The sequence below is a fragment of the Macaca nemestrina genome, chromosome 4, assembly GCF_043159975.1.
Source record: "Macaca nemestrina isolate mMacNem1 chromosome 4, mMacNem.hap1, whole genome shotgun sequence".
Taxonomy (NCBI): Eukaryota; Metazoa; Chordata; class Mammalia; order Primates; family Cercopithecidae; genus Macaca; species Macaca nemestrina.
The window spans coordinates 180,696,849-180,720,138 of NC_092128.1; the positions used below are offsets into that span (position 1 = coordinate 180,696,849).

General features: G+C 43.9%; 1 protein-coding gene across 5 annotated transcripts in view; it reads right to left on the minus strand.

Moving 5' to 3' along the window:
• The window catches only part of LOC105472642 (potassium inwardly rectifying channel subfamily J member 6), a 321,612-nt gene that overhangs the window by 101,083 nt on the left and 197,239 nt on the right, over positions 1-23,290 (minus strand). For 3 of the 5 annotated variants that reach the window (XM_011726070.2, XM_011726071.3, XM_071095712.1), the window contains one exon: positions 14,938-15,858. In XM_011726070.2, coding sequence (XP_011724372.1) covers positions 14,938-15,858 — 921 coding nt within the window. The other 2 variants (XM_024790036.2, XM_071095713.1) reach the window with 2 other exon arrangements.

Below are 23,290 nucleotides of genomic sequence, written 5' to 3' on the forward strand. Positions count from 1 at the left end.
GTGAATATTGGGTGGGAAGGGAACCTACAGAATACTCTTAGTAAAATGTGTCTTTAATTTTTACATTAAATGACATGACAGCCTTCATAGGGAAGCCAGATGTTGCCCACAACTCCTGGGTAGAGCCCAGATTACATAGCGCCTGGTGGAAAGGAAACTCTTTAGAGGGTCTGAGACATATTTAGAAAGGCCACACCTTATTTTTAGAAAAGTCATTTATTTTTTTTCATCCTTTTTATTGAGCACTGAACATGTGCCAGATTGTGTTACTTTTTGGGAATAGAAAAAAAAAAAGGCATAATCTTTATCCTCCAAAGTGTAGTCTGTTGAGGACACCCACATGTGGTCAGTCACCCATAAGACATCACAGAGATTTGCAGAAACTCAGCAGAAGCAGAGAGGGAGGACTTTTGAGAAAGGTTCCATAGGCGTGGCATTTGCAGGGAGATTTGTGGGCAGGAGTTATTGGAAAGGTAATGGAAAAGGGTATCCTAGGCAGAGATGGTGTCACAGCACATGTGCAGGCCAGGGTTGAAATAAACCATGGCATATTCAGGAATTTCTGCAGCTTATGGAGGTAGTGGGGCAAAGGACAGGACACCTGGAGAGGTGACACGTCTGTGACAGGCAAAGGTGGTTGGTCTCTATTCTCTAGCTCCTCAGAAGCTACTGAGAGTATCTGAGCTGGGGAGTGAGGGGATGAGATTTTTATGTTACAAAGTTTATTCTGACAATGGTGAGGAAGGGAATTGCAAAAACTAGAGACTACATTTAGGGAGATCAGTATGGGAGCATGGTAATGGTCTAGCAGGAGGGTTTGGTGGCATGAACCAGGGCAGCAGCCAAGACCCTGAGAGGAAAGGATGTTTGGGTACTAGAGACAGGTACAAGATGGAATGGACAAGCTTAGCCAGGGACGCCTCATATGGTTGTGCAGGATGTACACTGCACAGCTCACCACATCTAAGGGGTACAGCTATATAGAGCTATTACACAGATTTCCCAGCAGATGGCAGTAGAGTGTCTTGAGGAGGGATGCCTTTTGCTCATTTGCATAAGGGAGCCTGTGGTCTGGCAGCAGCCCCATGGGAATAGCTGGGCTGTGGAGCACGTGGGAGGGAAGAGCACAAGATGACCACCAGGTTTCTGACCTGGGAGACAAAGTTCCTTTCATCAAGATGTGTAATGCATGACAGGGAGCAAATCTGAGTTTAGGACACATTATATTTTAGGGACTTGAGAGCCACCCCGATGGAGACGCCCAGGAGGACACAGCTGCCTGGGTCTGTGGCTTAGCAGAGAGGCATGGGGCTGTGCCTGTGGGAACTATCTCTATACTGATGGAGTTAGTGCCCAGAGGCAGGAAGAGATTGCCTGGGAAAATGTGCAGAAGGGAAGCACTGAGGGCGCAGGACAGAGCCCTGGGGAACCACTGAGGTTGTAAATTGCAGGTAGAGGAAGGGAACCTTGAAGGAGACAGGGAGGAGGCGGTTGGAACTGGTTGTCTGGAGTTATTCCCATTGCCAGAAGGTAGAGGCTTCAGGTTTGACCAAGACCAGGTTAACTTTTTTTTATGTGTGGCAATTTGAAGTGACTCAAGACTTTTTTTCTATGTGCTTAAGAGACCAGTCTGGTTTGTGACCACGTATGAGATTTCACTCATTTATTTTCCATTCATTCTCTCTGTACCTATGTATTTATCCAGGGCCTACTATGGTCGAGGAAGTGCTCTGGGTACTGAGAGGATAGCAATGAGCAAGACAAGGCATTGCTCTCATGGAGCTTACATTCTAATTGGTAATAATTAAATTAATGAGATAATGTCAGCTGGCCATGAGTGCCACACAGCGTGGTAGGATGCACAGTGGTCAGAGAGCTAGTTTCTCTTGGGTGATCAGAGAAGACCTCCCTGAGCAAGATTTCTGTGCTCAGGATCGGACACCCGTGTGGCTGCAACATGTCAAGTGGGAAAGAGGAGGTTGGAGGTGAGACCAGAAAAGCAGGCAGGAGCCAGGCCAGGGGGATCTTATAGGCCATGGAGTTTTCCAAGTGCAGTGAAAATCTACTGGAGGGTTTCAAGCAAGTGAGGTGATTTGCTCTGATTTCTGTCTTATTAAGGGAGCTCTGGGCCGGGCACGGTGGCTCATGCCTGTGATCCCAGCACTTTGGGAGGCCGAGGTGGGTGGATCACTTGAGGTCAGGAGTTCAAGACCAGCCTGGCCAACATGGTGAAACCCCGTCTCTACTAAAAATACAAAAATTAGCTGGGCGTGGTGGTGGGCGCCTGTAATCCCAGCTACTTGGGAGGCTGAGGCAGGAGAATCACTTGAATCTGGGAGGCGGAGGTTGCAGTGAGCCGAGATTGTGCCACTGCACTCCAGCCTGGACGACAGAATGAGACTTTGTCTCAAAAAAAAAAAAAAAAAAAAAAAAAAAAGTGCTCTGGCTGTTCTGTGCCAAGTGAAGTTTGGCAGCGTGGTCATTAGCAGATAGACCAGTTGAACGTCACTGCCTCCACATTATGACAACTTAATCTGGGATGGTGGCCGTAGAGACAGACATATTTTGGAAGTAATACCCACAGGACTTCCATGGTAAGGGACTGAGATGAATCTCCGATGACACTGTAGGTTTTGACTTGAGTCACTGTATAGCTCATAATAACATTTATGGCTTTGAGGAAGATGAAGAGCGGAACAGACTGTAGAGGACTTGGGAAATCTCTAGCTTCTGCTTTAGCCACACTGGTTGTACAAGCTTGTTAGGCCAAGTATGCCTTTAAATCTTTGAGTGCAGAGCTCAGGGGAGAGGTTAGTACTTAGACAGAAATTTGGTGTCACATAGAAAAAGATGGTAATTAAAGCCAAAGGCTGAAGTTGCTGAGAAGGAAAGTAGGGGGATAGGACTCTGGTTGGAATAGGCTCTGAGGCATTTTGGGAAAAGAAGAATAGCTTGCAGAGGAGAATGGAAAGGCATCTTATTGAGGTAGGAGGGAGAGCAGTAGGGGAGTCATGAGTGCCAGGGAAGAAAGTGCTGGAGAGGGAGGCTGTGGTCAAGTGCACCAATGATGTGGAGAGGCCAGGGAACACAGCAACAGTGGAGTGGTCTTCGGATCTGGCAGGATGGACGTTGTTGGTGAGTTTTGGTGGTGTGGTGGGAAGGTAAGCCTGTTTGAGATGGGAAGTAAGAAAGTGTGAAGGAGAGGACAGGCAATTCTTTCTAGAAGTCCTGAGGGAAAGAGAGCTGAGAAATGGGATAGTACTAGAAAGGGACATGGCACCAAAAGAAGTATAGTTTTGTTTTTCTTTGTTTGTTCTTTGGGGTGGTGAATATCAAGGAATGTTTTGATGTTGATGGAAATAAAACTATTAGGAAAAATTGGTGATGGAGGAAAGAAAGAGGATGGTTATAGTCCAAAAGTCTTTAAGTAAGCTGAGGAGATGGGATGCGGAGATGGTCCTTGATGGAACAGGGCTCCACAGCAACAGGGGGGAAGAAAGAGGGAGAGGCCCAGGTGTGTGGCAGAAATGGTCGTGATAAGATGCCAGTGTTCAGTCTGATTGCTTCTATTTTCTCAACTAAGCATGAGACCAGGTTGCTATCTAAGGGGGAGGTGGTGTTGAAAGACTGAAGAGAGGGAAGAAAGTGGAAATTATGAGTTTGGTGGGTTGGACGATAAAAAGACTAAACATTTAAATTAAATTCATATTACATCTGTGGATTTCGTTTCATCATCATAAGAGACCCTAGGGCGGGACATGTGACAGGTACCTCTGAAGGCAAGTGCACAAAACAGCTAACACCCTCCATGCCCCCTCTCCACTGGGCCACCACCTTCCTGGGTCATGGGTGCTCATTATTCATGAGATGCTCCTTGTACCTGGTCGAGTATGTGTCAGACTACACTCAAGGACAGAAACGCCACTGTGCCATTTTACCTTTCAATGTGGCAGTGAAGGACACCTTGCCTGGCTGGCATGGGAACTCAAAGTGCTCACACTGAGCCTCTTCAATGTCAGGGATGAGAAATCCAGCCACAGATGAGGCTTTTGCTAATTCATCCACCAAACCCAGGATGTGACTCCATGCAGCTGTATTGGAACCCAGCCCCGCCCTGCTCTGCTGCGCCTGGTTTGTGGGTGGCCCCTCAAGTTGCCTTCCCTCTCACTGGTAATCATGTCCCATCTGTTGTTGGCTTAACAGATATGACCCTTCTCTTCCCCTAGCCTTGAGGGTATGGGGTGACACAGGGTCTGCAGGCCAGACTGAACATGCTGAGGTCCCTTTGGGGGAACAAAAAGAAATTCTGCTGGAGGGACCAGGAAAATGCTTGGAAATCTCTCTTGACCCATCCGTGTCGGACCTCATGAATCCTTAACATCATCTAGGGGGATCATGAACCAGCAGCATTTTTGTTCCCCTGAGGTTGTACACCTTTTCCAACTTTGAGGAAACAAAGTACATATTACTGAGTATGTTAAGCAAACAAAGCCCTGCTTTTTATCACTACTTTAGCTTTCCAAGTTGTATTAAACATACTTAATTTTGGGCCAATGTGAATGGAGCCTTAATCTATTTTAGACTCAGTCTCTACAGTCTAGCCATCTCAGCAATCCCCTATTGTACATTCTCCTCTAATCCCATTACTCATCAAGCCCTCCATTATCCGTCTGCTTTCACAGATTTCTATTAATATTTACACTATATAAAACATGCTTGAGGAAATGTAAAAGGAAATGTATTTACTTAGCAGATGCATAATTAAAATCTTCCTAGGATGGCCTCAGTATGAGTCGTCGTCGTCATCATCATCATCATCATCATCATCTTCTCCAAAAAGGGTCTTGTTGAATCTTTTACAGTGGAATGGAAACCCCAGCCGAGCTTAATTAGGCTGATCAAAGCCTATATCTTTTTATTATAGTGCTTTCTGGCAGAGAATTCAGAGTCAAAATTGATTTTTGCCTTTCAGTGTTAAACTTTTTTTTTTTTTTTCCTCCCTTAAGGGTTTGTCAGCTGGCCGGTTGGTTGCACTTTGGATTATACTTGGCATGGCACCAGGGCATTTTGGATGGGGTTAACCCAGAGCTTCAACTGGCACAGTCACCTGATAACACTGAATTGGGTAGAACTGGAGGGTGGGAGCCTCTAGGCTGCCCTTTCAGGGGACTCAATGCCAACTGTTATGCAAGAGTGGATCATCCCTGCCTGCTTCCTGCAGTCAGGCAAGGGGAGCCCGGTAGAGAAGCCATGGCCTGTAATCAAGAAATTATATATCATTGAGTCATAGTTGTCGGTGCATTAATGAACTCTAATCAATAACCACTACCTTGGAGCCCCTCAGACATGCCATAGGATTTGTGTAGGCTCCTCTAGAGGGGCACTGGAGCAGATAGACTGGGGAGGGGGCAGTCCTGAGACTGCATCCTGGCTTTATCACTTCACCAGCTGGGTGACCTTGGCCAAGTTACTGTCTTCCCAACCCCCACCCAAGACCCAACTTCCTCATTTGTTAAATAAGAATGGTACCCACATTTCAGAATTGCTTTGAAGATTTAAAATAATCCATGCAAAACATCTAATAAGGTAATTGGCATCCATTAGGCATGAAATGAATGATAGCTATGAGAACAGTATGATTCACAGAATCATAGTGCCACTCTCTTGATTGATTGAGCACCTACTACACATTGGGCTCCACAATGAAGGATGTGCATGATTATCTCATGGAATCTTTTTGCAGGTACAAGAATCATTCCAATTTTTCAGAATGGGAAAAAAAATTTTTGTGAAGGTAAGGAATGTGATATGCTCAATCACAGGGATAGTCAAGAGTAGAGACAGAATTTGAATTCAGTCTGTCTGATCTCAGTCTTCACCAGTGAAGAAAGAATTTAAAACCTGGAGGAGAAGTTCTGCAAAGTAGCCAGCTACAGATTCATTTCCTGGCAAGTCTAGTATGCTTGGCAGTATACAATGGCCAACTTGTCAAATGTTAATGTGACATTTTATATCAGGCAAGATAGGCTAGATTTTACCTTGATGACAACCCAAATTTCAGTGGCTTAACCCAACATAAGGTTATTTCTCAGTCATGCTGTATATCACATGGGACTTGGCTTGGGTCCACTCTTCAAAGCCAGTGAAAGGTCAGGAGGACAGAAGCTTCTCTGTGACATGTGCTTCCACGAGAGCCTTAGAAGTGGGAAGGGAACACACTTTGGCTTGTAAAGTTTCCACCAGAGGGATACTTACCTCTTAATGTTTCTATTGATGGGACCACTGGTTGCATAGCCCTGTTCAACAAGAATAGGGAAATGCAATCTAATATGAGTCTGAAAGGATGAAAGCTGGGAATTTTTGGTGAGCACATAAATTACTACCACACATTTCAAAACCTAACTCACAAAAAATTTTCAACTCAGCTTACTGGTTTTCAAAACCATGAGGTGATCTGTGGTAGACTGAAATTGTTGCCCTCAATGATTTATTCCAAGCTCCTGTGAAAAAATTATATTTCCCCATTTTATTGACATCAAGCACTGCCATATGACTTGCTATGACTAATAAATTGTGAGCAGAAGCGAGTGTTTGGCCATGTCTCTTGTTTTTCCCTGACATAAGAACAGTGTGTCTTATGTAGGGGCTGCTCCTTCAGTCTGCATCTTGGAGAAAACAGGCTGTAAACACAGCTGCTGCCACCATGTAGTGTGAATGAGAAATAAACCGCTGTTTTCAGCCTTTGGGGTTGTTTGTTACAGCAGCATAACTTAGCCAAAGCAGACTGATGCAGTATCTATCATTCTTTCTATGTAAACAGAGAATAATGAAACTGGCTACACAGAAACTCACATTTACTGTCTACTTTGTTGAAGTACAGCTGTACTTTAAAGCAGACGTATCTATAAGAACTAACCATGAAAGTAAATATTATTTGGTAGAGTTAACAGCACAGAAATGCATTTTCTAAATTGGAACATCAGCTGATACCTCAGAATTCTTATGAAAAATCTAGAAGAGGAAATGGGAATATAGAAATCATATTGTTTTCAAATGTAAACAATTAGTCTTATTCTCACTGAACAGTTGCCTCGGAAGACCTGGGAGTAATCTACATTCATGTCCACTTTTGGCAGAAATTGGAATGATGAGATGTTACTATCTATAGGAATGCAAAGTCCTTTCTGACTGAGTCCAGTGATTCTCATTAATTCAGATCCCATTGATTTGTCATTCATGGCAGGTAGCCGGGGCAGAGGCCAGGCTGGCTTTTACCCTTGCATTGTGCTTGCGCACTGTGTGGCTTGGTGCTCACAGGTTAACACTCGCTGCTTTGACTTTTCAGAGTGGTTTTAGAGGGGAGTCATTTGTCATTCTATCACGGCACTAACTGCAAGGTCCCTGGGGACAATGAAGGTGCTCGCTGGGACTGGGCCTCCTGACTGCCTGTTCTCCTGTCCCTGCAAAGCTTTACTCTTGTTTTTTGCCTGTGTGGTCTATAGAGGGAGAAATGATCTGCTCTAATGGAATTCGGGAGGTTGGAAGGTTACCCGTGAGTAGGTACCATTATTGTTCCCATTTTAGAGCTGAAGAAATGGAGACAGAGGTTACGTAAGGCAGGGAAGGGAGCAACTGCAGCTTGAACCCAGGAAGTCCTGATGTTGTAAATGACACAAAGGGGTACAGATGAGCTGAGCTATAGCTGAGAGAGGTTAATTTGGAAAAAGCAGCTTACCAAGTAATTAATATAACAAACAAGGTTATAAGTGGGTGAGTGTGCCACTGTGGAGCAAGGGCATGATTGACTGGAGAAGCAGCACCTCAGGCTGCTTAGTTGTTTAGTAAGTGCGTGTGTGTATATGTGTATTTGTGTGTGCATGTATGTGTATACACGTGTAATGTATTTGCATGTATGTGCATGTGTGGGCATGTGTGTATACCTGTGTGTATGTATTTGTGTGTGCATGTATGTGTATTTGCATGTGCATGTGTGTATACCTGTGTGTGTATTTCTGTGTACATGTGTGTATATGTGTATTCACGCATGCATGTGTGCGCACATGTGTGTGCTGTGTGTGTGCATGTATATATATGTGTCTGTGTACTTGTGTGCATGTGTGTGCATGTGTGTGTGCACATGTGTGCTGTGTGTGCATGCATGTGTGTACTTGTGTGCATGTGTATGCGTGTGTGCACATGTGTGTGCTGTGTGTGTGCATGTGTATGCATGTGTGTGTGCATGTGTATACGCGTGTGTGTGCATGTGTATACGCGTGTGTGTGCATGTGTGTATATGTATTTGCATGTGCATGTGTGTATACCTGTGTGTATGTGTATTTGTGTGTGTGTGTATGTGTATTTGCATGTGCATGTGTGTATACCTATGTATTTCTGTGTACATGTGTGTATTCACGCATGCATATGTGTGTGCTGTGTGTGCATGTATGCATGTGTTCTGTGTACTTGTGTGCATATGTATGCATGCGTGTATGTGTGTGCACGTGTGTGCTGTGTGTGCATGTGTCTGTGTACTTGTGTGCATGTGTATGCATGTGTGTGTGCACGTGTGTGCTGTGTGCATGTGTATGCACATGTGTGTATGTGTGTACGAGTGTGTGTGTGTGTGGGAGTATCTGTGTGCGTGTGAATAATTTACATAGCCTTCCTCAGTGATCCTCTTCCGGTCATTAGAAATTGTTGAGTAAAACTGCTTTGCTGGCAACCTGCTGTCCGCACTTGTATTACTGAATACCCTAGGAAATAATAAAACTCTATTTGTTTAAGGATATGCTAATTAGAGGCTCCACACGATTTGACATTCATCTCCTAATTTGGATGATGCTGTTCCTTTGCAAGATGAGTATTGACTTTAGAGTTTGGGTCTGAGCTAAATTTAGATGCTAGTCCAATTTTGTCCAATGCTTTGAATTCCACATTGTATATATTGGGAGATCATCATTCATTTCTATTGAGCATCTAATTTAGTGGCTTCTCCTGGCCCATTTGGAGAAGGAAGAACAATGGATTTTCTGGTACTGGTGAACAATGAACAATTTTTGCTTTTTTCAATCACAGTAATATATGGTGACCTTGACCCCTTGTCTTCTAAAGTATGGGAAATGTTTAGTGGAGTTATAATGCTAGGTTTCTTACAGTAGCCTGCCTTTTGGAAGGAGTGGTAGAAAAGTTAAGACTCTATGTGTGCACCGGAGCATCCAAAATCTGATTGTGAAGACATTTGGTGAACCAGAACAGTGTCCCCAAGCTGTGGAGGATTACAGAGAGTTTACCATATTTGGGGAGCCGTTGTCACCAGTTTTTACCCAGCCAGCCAATGATACTACTGGGATATATTATATTGAGATAGACATTTTGGAAGGAAGCCCTGAATAAATGAGTTACACTTAATGCTCAAAAAGAAAGGAGAGCTGGATTTCTTGATTTATGGGTGGCAGATTTTGACCTAGGAAAAATATATTCATATGTCTTTAAATGGAAAAAATCACTCCTTACAGAGATTTTCCAGGAAGATGGCTCTATGAAGAGTTTCACCCACGTTCTTAGCATTTCAGAGCTCACCAATGAACTCTTTTCCCAGGCCGGGTGGTTGGGGTTATAACTCTCAAGAGAAAAATGGTCAAATTGGAGATAATGGCTTGGCAATGGAGGGATCAGCAGTCAATTATCAAAAGGAGAAAAATGAGATTTGAAAAATTTAGCGGCTGTGAAATATCATTACTAGAAACAGTTTAAGAGCGTGGTGGCGCTTACCCTCAGCAGTCTTAGCTTTTCAAAGGCTGCAATCTCATATTCTCCCCTGCTAGAGTAGATGGGCATTTTGATTACATTAAAGAAAAATGTGCTTGGAAATCAGACCTGACAGAACATCATGTTCTTCCAGGGGTATTTTTGTAGACAATGCTTATTTAATTTTGATTTCAGAATTGTTTTGTGGTATATCTCATTCTGATATATGGTTGTTTAAAATTCATGTCAATGTCTATGTAATTTAAAAATGAATTGATGACATTTAGAAACAGAAGAACCTTAAAGGAAAAGAAGAACTAATGGTGAGAGAAAAGAAAAGAGGGCACATTGATATTAGTCATCTGCACATGAAATATCAGTTGTCGACCGGGTGCAGTAGCTCACGCCTGTAATCCCAGCATTTTGGGAGGCCGAGGTGGGAGAATCACCTGAGGTGGGGAGTTCCAGACTAGCCTGACCAACATGGAGAAACCCCGTCTCTACTAAAAATACAAAATTAGCCGGGTGTGGTGGCACATGCCTGTAATCCCAGCTACTCGGGAGGCTGAGGCAGGAGAATCGCTTGAACCCGGGAGGCAGAGGTTGCAGTGAGCTGAGATTGTGCCACTGCACTCCAGCCTGGGCGACAAGAGCGAAACCCCATCTGAAAAAAAAAAAAAAAAAGAAATATCAGTTGTCTTTTCTGGGTGCATTTCTCTGCCGAATCATGAATCAGCAGCACTCATGGTGCAAAGGGCACTGAACATGGAGTTCCTGGCAACACCATCAATGGTTGTGGCTTTCAAGGTCCTACTCTGCTGGTGGCTATTTGACCTTAGCCAAGTCACGGGTCTTGTTGGGGTTCCATTTCTTCATCTGTAAAATGGGCAAAGATTCCCTCCAACTCAAAAATTTTATGATCTGTGATATGATTTATATGACTAAATTCTCTGCCTGGGAATAACTATACTAGCGACAGAACTGAGCTTTTCTATGGTGAAGGATGGCTTGCCTTCACCTATTTCCAGTGAACCCTGGCTGTCCTCCTTGGTGACTCCCAGATGGTGACTTCCGATTAATCAGCCCTGCCTCCTTGTCTATAAAGTGCTCTCTGGTGTGTTTCATCCTCCACTTTCCCCAGTATTCTATGTAGTATTTACATCTTTCAGAAGTTAACTTCTTTAAGAAAAACTTATCAGGAAAAAAAAAAAAAGATAGAAAAACTCACAGATGAAGAGGCTTACAAGATATCTCAACCAATCACCGTGTGTTAACCTTATTTGGATCCTGATTCAAACAAGCTGATTGTAAATAAAAAAAACTTGTGACATATACGAGACAATTGGAAGTTTGAACACTCGGTAGATGTTGGATCTTAATTTATTGGTCATTATTTTAGGTGTCATAATGGTATGAGACCTACATTTTTAAAAGAGTCTTTGTCTTTTAGGACCACATACTGAAATATTTGCAGATGAAATGATGTGATTCTGGTGGGCAGTGAGCGGGGATACAGAGGAAGCATGTTTGACCCTGAATTGATAATCACTGGAGCAGAAGGACGGGGGACACGGAGGGGGGGTGAGTGATACTACTGGGTCTGTTTTTGTGTAAGTCTGATAGGTTCCATCAAAAGAAGTGTAAAATAACCAAAAGGCTTAGCGGGGACTCATCCTTGCGGGCACGTTTGCCGAGGTGTAGGCAAATGCTGCCTCCCGCAGTTGCATAATCGCCGGGGGTAAATGTGGAAGTTCGTCAATCAGCAAGGCCGTAGTGGGGGCTGACTGGCAGCAAGCCCAGCGCTGCGTGGCTGTCATCTTGCCTCGAGGCCCATTTGCCCTCTATAAATAACCGTCTATATGAATGCTTTACTATTTTAACACACATGGGCCACAGCTGCTGAGCACGTTTGTTTACGTAGCTATGAAACCTTCTGTAAACACCACTATCTCAAAATCGCCCATGTGCCAGGAACATAAACGGCCCCCTTTAAAAATATATCTGCAGATGAGACACGGCCAACTCCTGGATGTCTGAGTGGCTGGTGTCAGAATTTTCCAGGGTTTGATTCATTTTCAAAAATAGAACCACATGACTGGAAGGTTCTTAAAGGTCACCTGGCATGTCCCTCTGACTTGAGGCGGGACCGGGCCAAAGCCATTCCTAAGGGATGCGGGGCTGTTCTGCCTGGGTGTGGGGCCATCTTTTGTGCAGTCCCTTTGAGGCCATGAAAGGGGGGCTCACTTCCAGCCTTCAAGGAGCCCACTTTCATTTTCTAAAAATGGAACCTGACCCTGCAATGCGGCTGGCGTTGGAAGGCAGTGCATCCACAGAGCACCACTCGCCTGCACCGGGCCTGAGCTCCCAGCAGACGGAAGGACCCAGGTGGCCTCCTGCGGGATAACTCGGGTCTCCGGAAAACACCACGTTAGGATCATCCTGTGCCCAGGATGCCTGCTTCCTATCAGGGAAGAGGGCACCGCGTGAAGGTGGCCACGTGGGCCTCCCCCGCTCCCTGGAAGAGGCCTGCTCGTGGAGACCACTGAGCACAGCAGGTTAAGGTCAACTGCGACATTTTTGAAAGAAGTGATGAGCGCAGGGGAAGCTGTTTTGGGTTAGCTTGCTATTATCACGGCTCCTGATTTCCAGTCCAGCACTACGATGAATAATTAGATCCCTGTGAATTTGTTTTCCTCGAGTGTGCATTTGGTCCACTTTTTTTTTTTTTCCTGTGGTTTTGAGAGATTGAAGCATTTTTCTCCCCTAAGGGCCTGTTTAATGCCCATAAATCCTAATTGAGCTTTTCATTCACAAACAGTATCCTGCTGAAACGTAAGAGATCAGCTGTACTAGGGGTACTGAGTTGTACGATTCCTCTGAGGAAAAGACCAAGACACATTCAGTTTCCAGACACCTCTAGAACTTTCTAGAACCGCCAGCCCCCCAAGTCTAGGAAGTAGAAAACTATTTTTTAAAATAAAATGAGTAGGATTTGCCTTTTTCCAGGGAGTGGGGTGAACATTTGGATTGGTTTTGCTGGTAATTACTCAGATTTCTCTTGAAAGCTGTGGAAAGGCCATAAGGTGCTCAGAGGCAAGTATCACTGTTAATTACCAAGAAAACCATGTTCCTCCCTTTGGAAAGGCTCACTTATTACCAGCTGTCATCAGAAAGACAGGGCCTGCCCCAGGGAGAATTCCGACTCAGGGACATCACAAAGATAATTTGCGTATTCCAGATTCATTTATTTTACAGAGATTGGGCTTTGGTTTGAGGGAACACAAAGCTTAACTCCCACAATTTAAAGCTCAGATTAGCATCAGTAACCACAGGGTACATCTCCAGTGGTTTTTGCTTCTTGAGCTTGGAGAGACTGCCCTCTCTCACGTCCTCTTGGGGGAATTTATGGTGAAAAGCGAAAAGAAAAACTGCATCCTGAGTGGTCAGTAGATAGTGTCAGAGGCTGTAGCTCTGTGGCCGCTAGGGGGATCCAGAGTCCCTGTGCTCGGCTGAGGTTGGGGAAGTTTCTGGTCTGTAGGAAAGTGACAGCTCCCTGTTTGAATTATTTCTCCTCCCTCCTCCCCAGGCTCCCCTCCTCCTCTCTCTCTCCTCCCTTTCTCTTCCCTCCCTCCTCCCCAGCCTCCCCTCCTCCTCTCTCCTCCCCTTCTCTTCCTCTCCTTTCTCCCCGCCCTGCCTTCCATTCTCCTCCCTCCTATCTCCTTCCCTCCTCCCCTTTTCCTCCTCCCCTGCCCTCCCTTCTACTTCTCCCTTCTATCTCCCTTCCTCCTCCCCTCCCCTCCACCTAACTATTGCCTCACAAATGCACCCCTAAATCAGTCTCAAAGTACAGCTCCTGTTAACACCTGGAGCACTTATGTCTTATTTCGCAACAGTGACTTTTGTTATTCTTTAAAGTTACTTTCCCGTTAGGTTCCTGCGCCTTTTGTTCCATGAAAAGGTGACCGCTCCCACCATTGAGCTCCATGCAAAGCCCTCTACTCACGTTTTCACTGTTTGCTGCATTTAAAAACCCTATAGCAAAAGTTTCACACCACCACCGTAAGAGAAATTTGTTAAAGGTTGTGACCTTGCCTGTTGGGTACAGGGAGGTAGAAACGTGGGACCAGTGACTTTTCCCTAAAAGGGATCACGGGATTAAGTTACTTGTCACAGGTTGATGAAGAACCTGGGGCCAGCTTGCTGGTCATGCAATTTCAGACAATATAAACCACCCGAATCTCAAGCTGAAGACTTAAAAGCACAAAAGGGCTGATGGTATCAGGAAAAAGGACCCCAAAGACACCATTACTACCTCAAAGAACAATAAAGGCCTTAATGAATTAGGGTTCTGGTTTATACTTTCCCTGTGAGGCACTATGGTTATCTTGAGTCATAGCTGATGGCTCTGTTTTGGGGGATGTTACATACAAACATGGGCAGAACCTGCTTTGCTGTTGGGATGTGTAATGTGCAAATTTCAGATATGAGCGAAGACGTCAGTAAAAACAGACCATTTTCTCTATTTCCTGAACAGATCATCTTCCCTAAAACATCCCAGTGATAAGCCATTAACAAGAGGGCCGGCGGGATTAAGATGAATGGATCTTCAACTTTTTTCTTTTCTGCTAGAGTTATTTACTTGTCTGCAACTTTATACTTACTGGGGGCTCGGCAGGTCAAGTGTGGAGAGATACTAGGCACTCACTTCATACAAAAGAGAAACCAATGCTATAGGCCTTATAAATGACTCTCAAAGAATGGGTGAAATTGCATTTTTATTAAAGCAGTTTGTCAGGCTTCCTTTGAAAGACTTAACTTCTTCCTCCTAACTTGGTAATAAATAACCTCAAGTATTTAAATTAGCAGTGTTTTAAGGCCATTTAAAACGTGCTTTAGAGACAGATCAGATTTTAACTTAGGTAAATATTTGGAGACTTAAAATATGTTACATGGTGATTTTTCATTGTTCATTAATTTATTTTCCAAAGGGCTTTTAAAAACTAAATGGTTAGGCTTCTTGGCGGATATACTTCAGGTGAGACACGTAGGCATACTATGTCATGAAGCAAGGGGATGCTGTCAATATTGCATGAGGTTTAGTATTCTAGATCTTGTAATAGATAAGAACATCAGGTCCAGTTTAAAATGAGCATCTATCCCACAGCCATCCCAGGATAGAACACATCTTACCTGTGGCTTCCACCATTCCTTCTAGGATGACCACAATTTCCAGTTCCTCTTTGGGCAGCTGGGCTTTGGAGATCTCCCAGAAAGGACTCTGCTGATTAATTTCATGGCTAATGATCAGCGGTGACACCAGAAACAGACGGTCATCCCCCGTGTAATACCCTACGTTGATATCCGTCTGATTCAACGGGATGAACTCCCCCTCCGAGGTCTGTTTGGATTTGATCAACTTGGCTCTGATGGAAGCCTCCACAATGTGGGAATTCCTAAGGTCCCCTACCCGGAACATCAGGCACAGTTTCCCATCCCGCATGGAGATCACTGCATGGGTGGAAAAGACCAGGGTCTCTGCCCTCTTCTTGGGTTGAGAGATTTTTACAAACATGCATCCCACCATGAATGCATTGACAATGGACCCCAACACAGATTGGATTAAGAGGAGAATAATTCCCTCTGGGCATTTATCCGTGATGACCCGGTAGCCATAACCAATGGTGGTTTCTGTCTCTATTGAGAATAAAAAGGCAGAGACGAACCCGTTGAGGTTGGTAACACAAGGAGTCCAGGAGGGGTCCTCTATGTGGTCCATATCTCCCCGGATGTATGCGATCAACCACCAGATCATTCCAAAAAAGAGCCAGGTCACTGTGTAAACCATGACGAAAATCAACAGGTTGAATCTCCACTTCAGGTCGACTAAGGTGGTGAAGATATCAGTCAGGTAGCGATAGGTCTCCCTCACGTTGCCATGATGAACGTTGCATTTTCCATCTTTCCTCACATACCTCTGGATTTTCCTTTTGGTCCGGTCTCGGCTGATGTGTCTCGGCAGGTCATCCCTGGCCTGCTTAGGCAACTTTGGCTGGTGAATGGCCACTGGGCTCTCGACATCCTGATCCATGGAGTCACCCTCCAGGACGTTAGCTGGTGGTTTGGAGAAAAGAAAAGAAACACTGAATGAAAGGCTGGCTCTTTGAGGACAATGGAACGGCACACTTTGTATGGGCTGGTGAAACCAAATACCATTTGTGTAGCTATAAACAAAGTAGACAAAGCCATTTTTATTCCACACCATCTGGATAGGCCTCTAGTTGACTTGGACTTCTGTGCTCTTCGATCTAGTTTGTGTAAGTACTTCACCATCCTGCCCACCAGGATGGAGCTTATTGCTGCAAAATTGTGTCCCTGCCAGCAGGTTCTACTGAGTCAGCTCTTACAGAGGGATGCCTCCCAACTCTGTCTGAGATGCTGTGGCATGGGAGAGACAGTAAGCTCAGAATGAAGGAGTCCTCTTTAGATTCAGTCTTAGCTCTACTACTTAGCAACTCTTAGTGGGCTCTTAGCCATGATATCTGTTATGGACTGTATTGTGTCCCTACCAACCATATAGGGCTTGAGCCCCAACCCCTAAGGTGACTGTATTTGGAGATAAGGCCTTTAAGGAGATAGTTAAAGGTTAAATGAGACTATAAGGTTTGGGCTCCAATCTAGTAGGACTGGTGTCCTTATGAGAAGGGAAAGAGATACCAGCGGTGCACACAAACAGAGGAAAAGCCATATGAGACACAGGGAGAAGGTGGTCATCTGCAAGCCAAGGAGAGAGGCCTCCCAGAAACTAACCCTGCCAACACCTTGATCTTGGACTCCCGCCTCCAGAACAACGAGAAAATAAATGTTGTTTAAACCACCCAGTCTGTGATATTCTATTATGGCAGCCTGAACTGACTTACAACACACTATCCAAATTCATAAGCGTCAGTTTCCTCATTTACAAAATGACCATGATACCCACCTCAGTGTTATAAGGTTAAACAAAACCATGTATGTGTTCTGTGCCTGCATGTAACAGACTTGCAATCAATTTCTTTTTATAATAAATTTTTCCCTTGTCACTTTCCTTATGTTTAGGGCAAGCATCTTGAACAAGCTCTTTGAACTGTTGGCCAAATTTCGGGGTTTAGAAAACATTTCTGGTTTTTGTTGGTAAGTATGCATGCATTGTACTTTAATGGTTGATTCAATGCCAAGGTTAAAAAAAAAAAAAAGGGTGGGGAAATGTTCTCTCTCTCTGTGCTTACAAATTTGATTTGGTTTCTGCCTCCTCTACCTTCAACATCTGTAATTTTAGCTTGTGGTTATGTTCCTTCTTTTAAAAAAGTTTTAAAATTACTATTTTAGAGATAGGGTCTCACTCTGTCACCCAGGCTGGAATGTAGTGGCACCATCATAGCTCACTGCAGTCTCGATCTCCTGGGTTCAAGTGATCCTCCCACCTCAGCCTCCTGAGTAGGCACAGGAGGCACAGGCTTATGCCACTATGCCTGGCCAATTATTTTTATTTTCATGGAGATGGGGGTCTCACTATATTGCTCAGGCTGGTCTTGAACTCCTGATCTCAAGTCATCCTTACGCTTTGGCCTCCCAAAACGCTGGAATTACAAGCATGAGGCACCATGTCTGGTTACGTTCTTTCTTATGGCTTTCATGATTAACACATTGGTTCACTCATTAGTTAATAATGCATTAGGAAAGCTCTCCTAAAACTTGAGTGCAGGGGAATTTTGGAACTGATTCTGCTGTTTAAAAGCATATAATCCACTTATGAAATTATTTATTTGGCCAGAAATACTAAAGTCTTCCGAAAGTTTGGTAAGAAATTTCTTTCTCCAGACTTAAATTCTGTGTTCTTTGACTCTGCCATGTGTTTCCTTTGTGGACATTCTGTTTTTATCTTGGTTAAAGGAGAAATGTCATCTGTCAACAAACCATCATTTATCTGAATGAGAACATAGCCAGAGATGGGATTTGAGTGCCACCAACCTAACTTATGAGTTAACTTTGCTCATGGATGATCAGTTGCCTTAAAAATCAGTCCCCTGGATCTGTTTTTATGTTTCAGCCTCAGGAAGAGACAGCATCTGTTCTGCAGAGCCTACTCTCCAGTCTGACAGCTTTGACTTTCAGATGATCGCCCTCAATAATCCTTCATTGAGAATAAGAAAAGTCCTTCATTTGTAAGAAAATTTGCTTTTTTCCCTTTCTTAGAACAAATACCAGGACAGATGTTGATGGGAGGGCTGAAGGTGAGGTGGGTGTGCGGATGGAGGGAGAGGCCATGTCCTGCTCACTGGAGGTGGGGTGGGTGTATGGATGGAGGCAGAGGTCATGTCCTTCTCACTGGAGGTGGGTTGGGATGTGTGGAGGGAGGCAGAGGCCATGTCCTGCTCACTGCCACTACCCCCTACATGGCAGGGTATTCTTGTCCTTGCATGGTCAACTCCGAGCTCTCACTGCTAATTTTTTTGTGCTGAGTGGAAGTCCCTAAATATGACTTTATATGGAATAGTGTCTGGGCTCAAACTCTGCCTGGCTGGGGAGACCTTGTCTGCAGAGTCCTGTGAAGGCTCCAGCAGGCCTGGTGTATATCCCACGTTGGCTGCTGGGAGGCTGCCCAAATGTGCAAAGCCACCCTAAGCTCTTGTCTTTCTGAGTCCTTAAGTGGAAGAAGAGGGTTTGTCAAATTAGCTGATTCTCAAGTCTTCAGTGATACTTCATACTTTAAAACTGTTATGAAGGAAATTTATTCCTGCCTCCCCCCATCCCCAATTTGTAGGCTTTATCCTTTTTCTACTAAACTGCAAACCCCCAGCTCCAGGCAATTATCTTGACCCCTGGAAGAACCTGTCTTGAAAGGTTAATGAATGAGTAGTGATCAGTGCTCTGGAAAGTCTGGGGGGATATCTGTTGCTTCCCTAAAATCCAGTTTCTCACCAGGGCTGGACCACATTTCCCATCCTCTTTGCATTGAGGGTTGGCCATGGTGATTGAGTCTTGGCCCATCTGGACTTGAGTGTGTCTTCCTGGGCCATTGTCCTAAATAGCGGATGTGTCCCCTCCTTATGCCTTTGCCCCTTCTGTGGGGCACAATGAAGTCAAGAGGTGAAGGAGCCTGGGTCCCAAGTCATGGGTGGAGAGCTGCTATCTGTCTAGAAACAAGGAAAGCAATGATTGTGTTTGACCCATTATATATTTTGCATCTGTTTTCAAATTGAGCCTTATCTCTAATATTATGGGCAGAAATATATGACACCTATAAGCAGAAGAGTGGTCAGGGGGAATGGTTGTGGGAAAGAGCAAAGACAGAGAAGAGGAAGCTGAAGATTAATGTTTGGGTTTAGTGTTTGGGGTTAATTAAATGCTTGTGTTTGGTATTGGGGGAAAAATGTAATGCAATGCTATTTCATTGCCTTTAAAAACCAATAAAAATTAAACACTGCATGTTCTCACTCATAGATGGGAGTTGAACAATGAGAACACCTGGACACAGGGCAGGGAACATCACACACTGGGGCCTGTTGGGGGTCAGGGGGCTGGGGGAGGGATAGCATTAAGGGAAATACCTAATGGAAACGACGAGTTGATGGGTGCAGCAAACCAACATGGCACATGTATACCTATGTAACAAACCTGCACGTTGTGCACATGTACCCTAGATCTTAAAGTATAATAACAATAAAATGCAATAACAATGGGAAACAAAAATTTAAAAACAAACAGAAAAAGCCAAACCTCCCTGGTAGTGTGTTTGGAAGGTGGGTGCCTCACAGGTGAGGCTGTGGGTGCAGGCCAGGCGCATCCATGGGGAGATGGGGAGGGAAGGCTGGGCCTTGCATCATGGCAGCTGGTGGGATGAACAGGCATGGAGTTGAGAGAAACCAAAAAAGCCAAGGAAATGTGAGAGTTCTGGGAGAGAAGAGCCTGAAGGAGGAGCCCCAAGGGGCCAGGAAGGGCACAGTCAGAGAGGAGGAGAGGGTGTGGGGCATGGGGTGGATGAGAGCGAGAGAGGGGCCAGGGCCTCGGGGCTGTGTCCAGAGTCATCACAGGGAATGGGGCTAGGGAGAGAGGATGAGTCCAGGTCTGAGCAGGGAGTGGCGGCCCAGCACTCATGGGCACGCATGTGGATGTTGCAGGGTAAATATAGAAGGAAATGGTGATCACGTTTTGTAACGTTTCTTTCTTTCTCGGAATCCCAGGTATGAATTTGAGTGGGGGATCTAAATCGCATCTCCAGGAGCATTTTGAGCTGCTCTGTAGGGCAAGTTGCAGCTGTGGTTGGGAAAGCAGACATTTCTCCCATGTTCCTGCTCAGCTGATGACACAGGCAAGTTCTTACCACCAAGGATAATGTAGAGGGGGTACACCCTCTGCTAACCATGAAATGCTGCACAAATGTGCAAAGGGACCCAAGGAATGGCTCTGGGAACTTTGACGATTTACTTGACTTTGAGAGTAGCTTTTCAGGATTTTGGCTCACAGTAAATGTGGGCCTGTGTGAAGGTCAGTTTTTCTCCTCCTCTCTTTTCTTTCTCTTTCTCTTTTAGAAAAATTATCAATTTACATGGAACTAGCTAAGGTACAAAATAGCCTTATATTGAAATTTAATCTGAAAGAATTAATAACAAATGACAGAGCCACAGCTGGGTGGAGCCTTGTCCTCCGAATCAGTGGGATTGTGTTGTTGCAATTCAGGTACAGCTCTTGTTGCAGGGAAGGCTGCCCTGGTGGCCCTGGTCTGTAGGAGATGTTTCTTACATTTCAAATTGTATATGAATTTTGCAGGTGAAACTTCCAGTATCCAAGAAAACATTCCAAAAGTACTTTGAGACTTTTTAATGTCATGGGGAAAACCTAGTTGAGAAAAACAGGATAGACCTCAAATGTACCTGGAAAGTCAAAGATTGGAAGGAAATACACCAGATGTGAATGTTAATAGGGCAATTTTGGGTGGTGGGTTTATGGGTACTTTTAAATTTTCTAGAATAAATTTATATTACTTTTATAATTAAAAAAAACAAATTGCCAAATAACACATCAAGACACTCTTTTGATATCTGATTTAAGAAAGGTATCTTAAATTTAAGATACCTTTAAAGTGTCTCGATGTGTTGTTTGGCAATTTAGAGTGGTCGTCGACCAACCTCCCCAACAGCACTTGGGTTTTCCTGTTGAGAGGGAGAACTGAGAGACAGGACTAGCTGGATTTCCTAGGCCGACTCAGAATCCCTAAGCCTAGCTGGGAAGGTGACCACATCCACATTTAAACACGGGGCTTGCAACTTGGCTCACACCTGGCCAGTCAGGTAGTAAAGAGAGCTCACTAAAATGCTAATTAGGCTAAACCAGGAGATAAAGAAATACCCAATCATCTATTGCCTGAGAGCACAGGGGGAGGGACGATGATCAGGATATAAACCCAGGCATTCAAGCCGGCAATGGCTACCCTCTTTGGATCCCCTCCCTTTCTATGGGAGCTCTGTTTTCACTCTATTAAATCTTGTGACTGAAAAAAAAAAAAAAAAAAAAAAGAAATGTATCACACAAAGAGTTAAATAATGATAAAGCACTTGATCTAAACGTATCCCATCCCATGTAGCTGACAATTTAGAAACTGAGACATTTGCTTAACCTGAATCCAAGAAAATCATAACTAAACCCTATAGGGTCCTTGTTGGGGGTATGAATTAGAAGGAAAAGTGAGAATGTATGCAAGTTTGAGGCGACTTGAGGAGTGGGCCCTATAGGACAAGTCGAGTCAGCTATCCCTGTAACTGTCCAGGGGACTTTGAAGGAGGAGGGCATCCAGGAGGCCTGGGAGCTGGAGGGGCTGTCACAGCGAGCTAAGAAGAAAGGGACAGATGTCATCTTTCTCTTGGGTTTAACCAAGTGTCAGTTGTTCGGGCAGTGCCCTTAGTGACACAGAAGTGTGGTTTCTTCATTAAAAATCACCCCCAACTCACAGAAGGGAGAAAACATTTTCTAGTCATACATCTGATAAGGGATTAGGATCCAGAATATATAAAGAACTCTTACACCTTAACAAAAAAATAACCCGTTCAGAAATGGGCAAAGGACTTGAATAGACATCTCTCCAAAGAAGATATCCAAATGGCCAATAAGCAAATGGAAAGATATTCTTCATCACTAGTCATTAGAAAAATGCAAATCAAAGCCATAATGAGACACCACTTCGCATCTATTAGATAGTTATTATTTTAAAAAAAGAAAATAGCAAGTGTTGGCGGAATGTAGAGAAATTGGAATGCTGGTATATCACTGGTGGGAGTGTAAAATGGTACAGCTGCTATGAAAAACAGTATGTTAGTCCCTCAAAAAGTTAAACATAGAACTACCATGTAATCCAGCAATTGCACTTCTAGGAAACCCAAAGGGATTAAAAGCAGGGACACAAACAGATACTTGCACACCAGTGTTCATACTAGCATTATCCATAGCAGTGAAATGGTGAATACAACTGTTACATCAAGAAATGAATGGCTAAACAAAATGTGGTATGTACATACAATGGACTATTACTCAGCCTTAAAAAGGAAGGAGATTCTGATGTATGCTACCACATGGGTGAACCTTGAAGACATTATTTAAATGAAATAAACCAGACACAGAAGGACGAATATACGGAAGGAAATTCTGATACAGTCTACAACATGGATGAACCTTGAAGACATTATTTAAATGAAATAAACCAGACACAAAATGACAAATACATATCTACTTATATGACAAACTTAGAACAGACAAATTCATACAGACAGAAAGTAGAATAGAGGCGACCAGGAGCTGGGGGAAGGGGGAAATGGACAGTTATTTCTTTGGGATGCTAAAAAAAACTTCTGGAAATGATGATGATGGTTGTGCAACATTGGGAATGCACTTAATGCCATTAAATTGGACACCTAAAAGCAGTTAAAATGGTAACTTTTATATTATGTATATTTTACCACAATTAAAAAAATGACTGACTCAAATAGTTTTTGTGATATTGACAGTCCCTAGATGATCCATCAGCTATGGCTCACTTCTCATCCCCTGAATTGAAATAATGTTGCAACTTTGTTCTAGCACTCTTTGGTAGAGAGGATGATTTAAAAAAAAGTAAGACCTCTTGCCACGTGAAATCTATTACTAATCACCAAAAGGGCCTCATTTGAAACATTTCCTCTGGTTGGAAGTAAGCTGCAAGTTAAAACAATGTGAAAACAGAGATCAGAGAAAGGGGCACTGGGGAGGCTGTCAGCAGTATTACATTTAAATTTATCTTGGGTGTAGAGCAGGATGGGTTTGCCCAAAGTAATGGTAAGTATGTGCTTGCTTCCTGATGGACTAAGACTGGAATAGTGGGGACATCTGAAAAGCAAGCACAGGAAGTCCCAGCCAGAGTAATCAGGCAAGGGAAAGAAATAAAAGACATCCAGATAGGAAAAGAAGTAGTCAAATGATCTCTCTTTGCTGATAATATGATTCTATACCTAAAAAATGCTAAAGACTCTGCCATAAG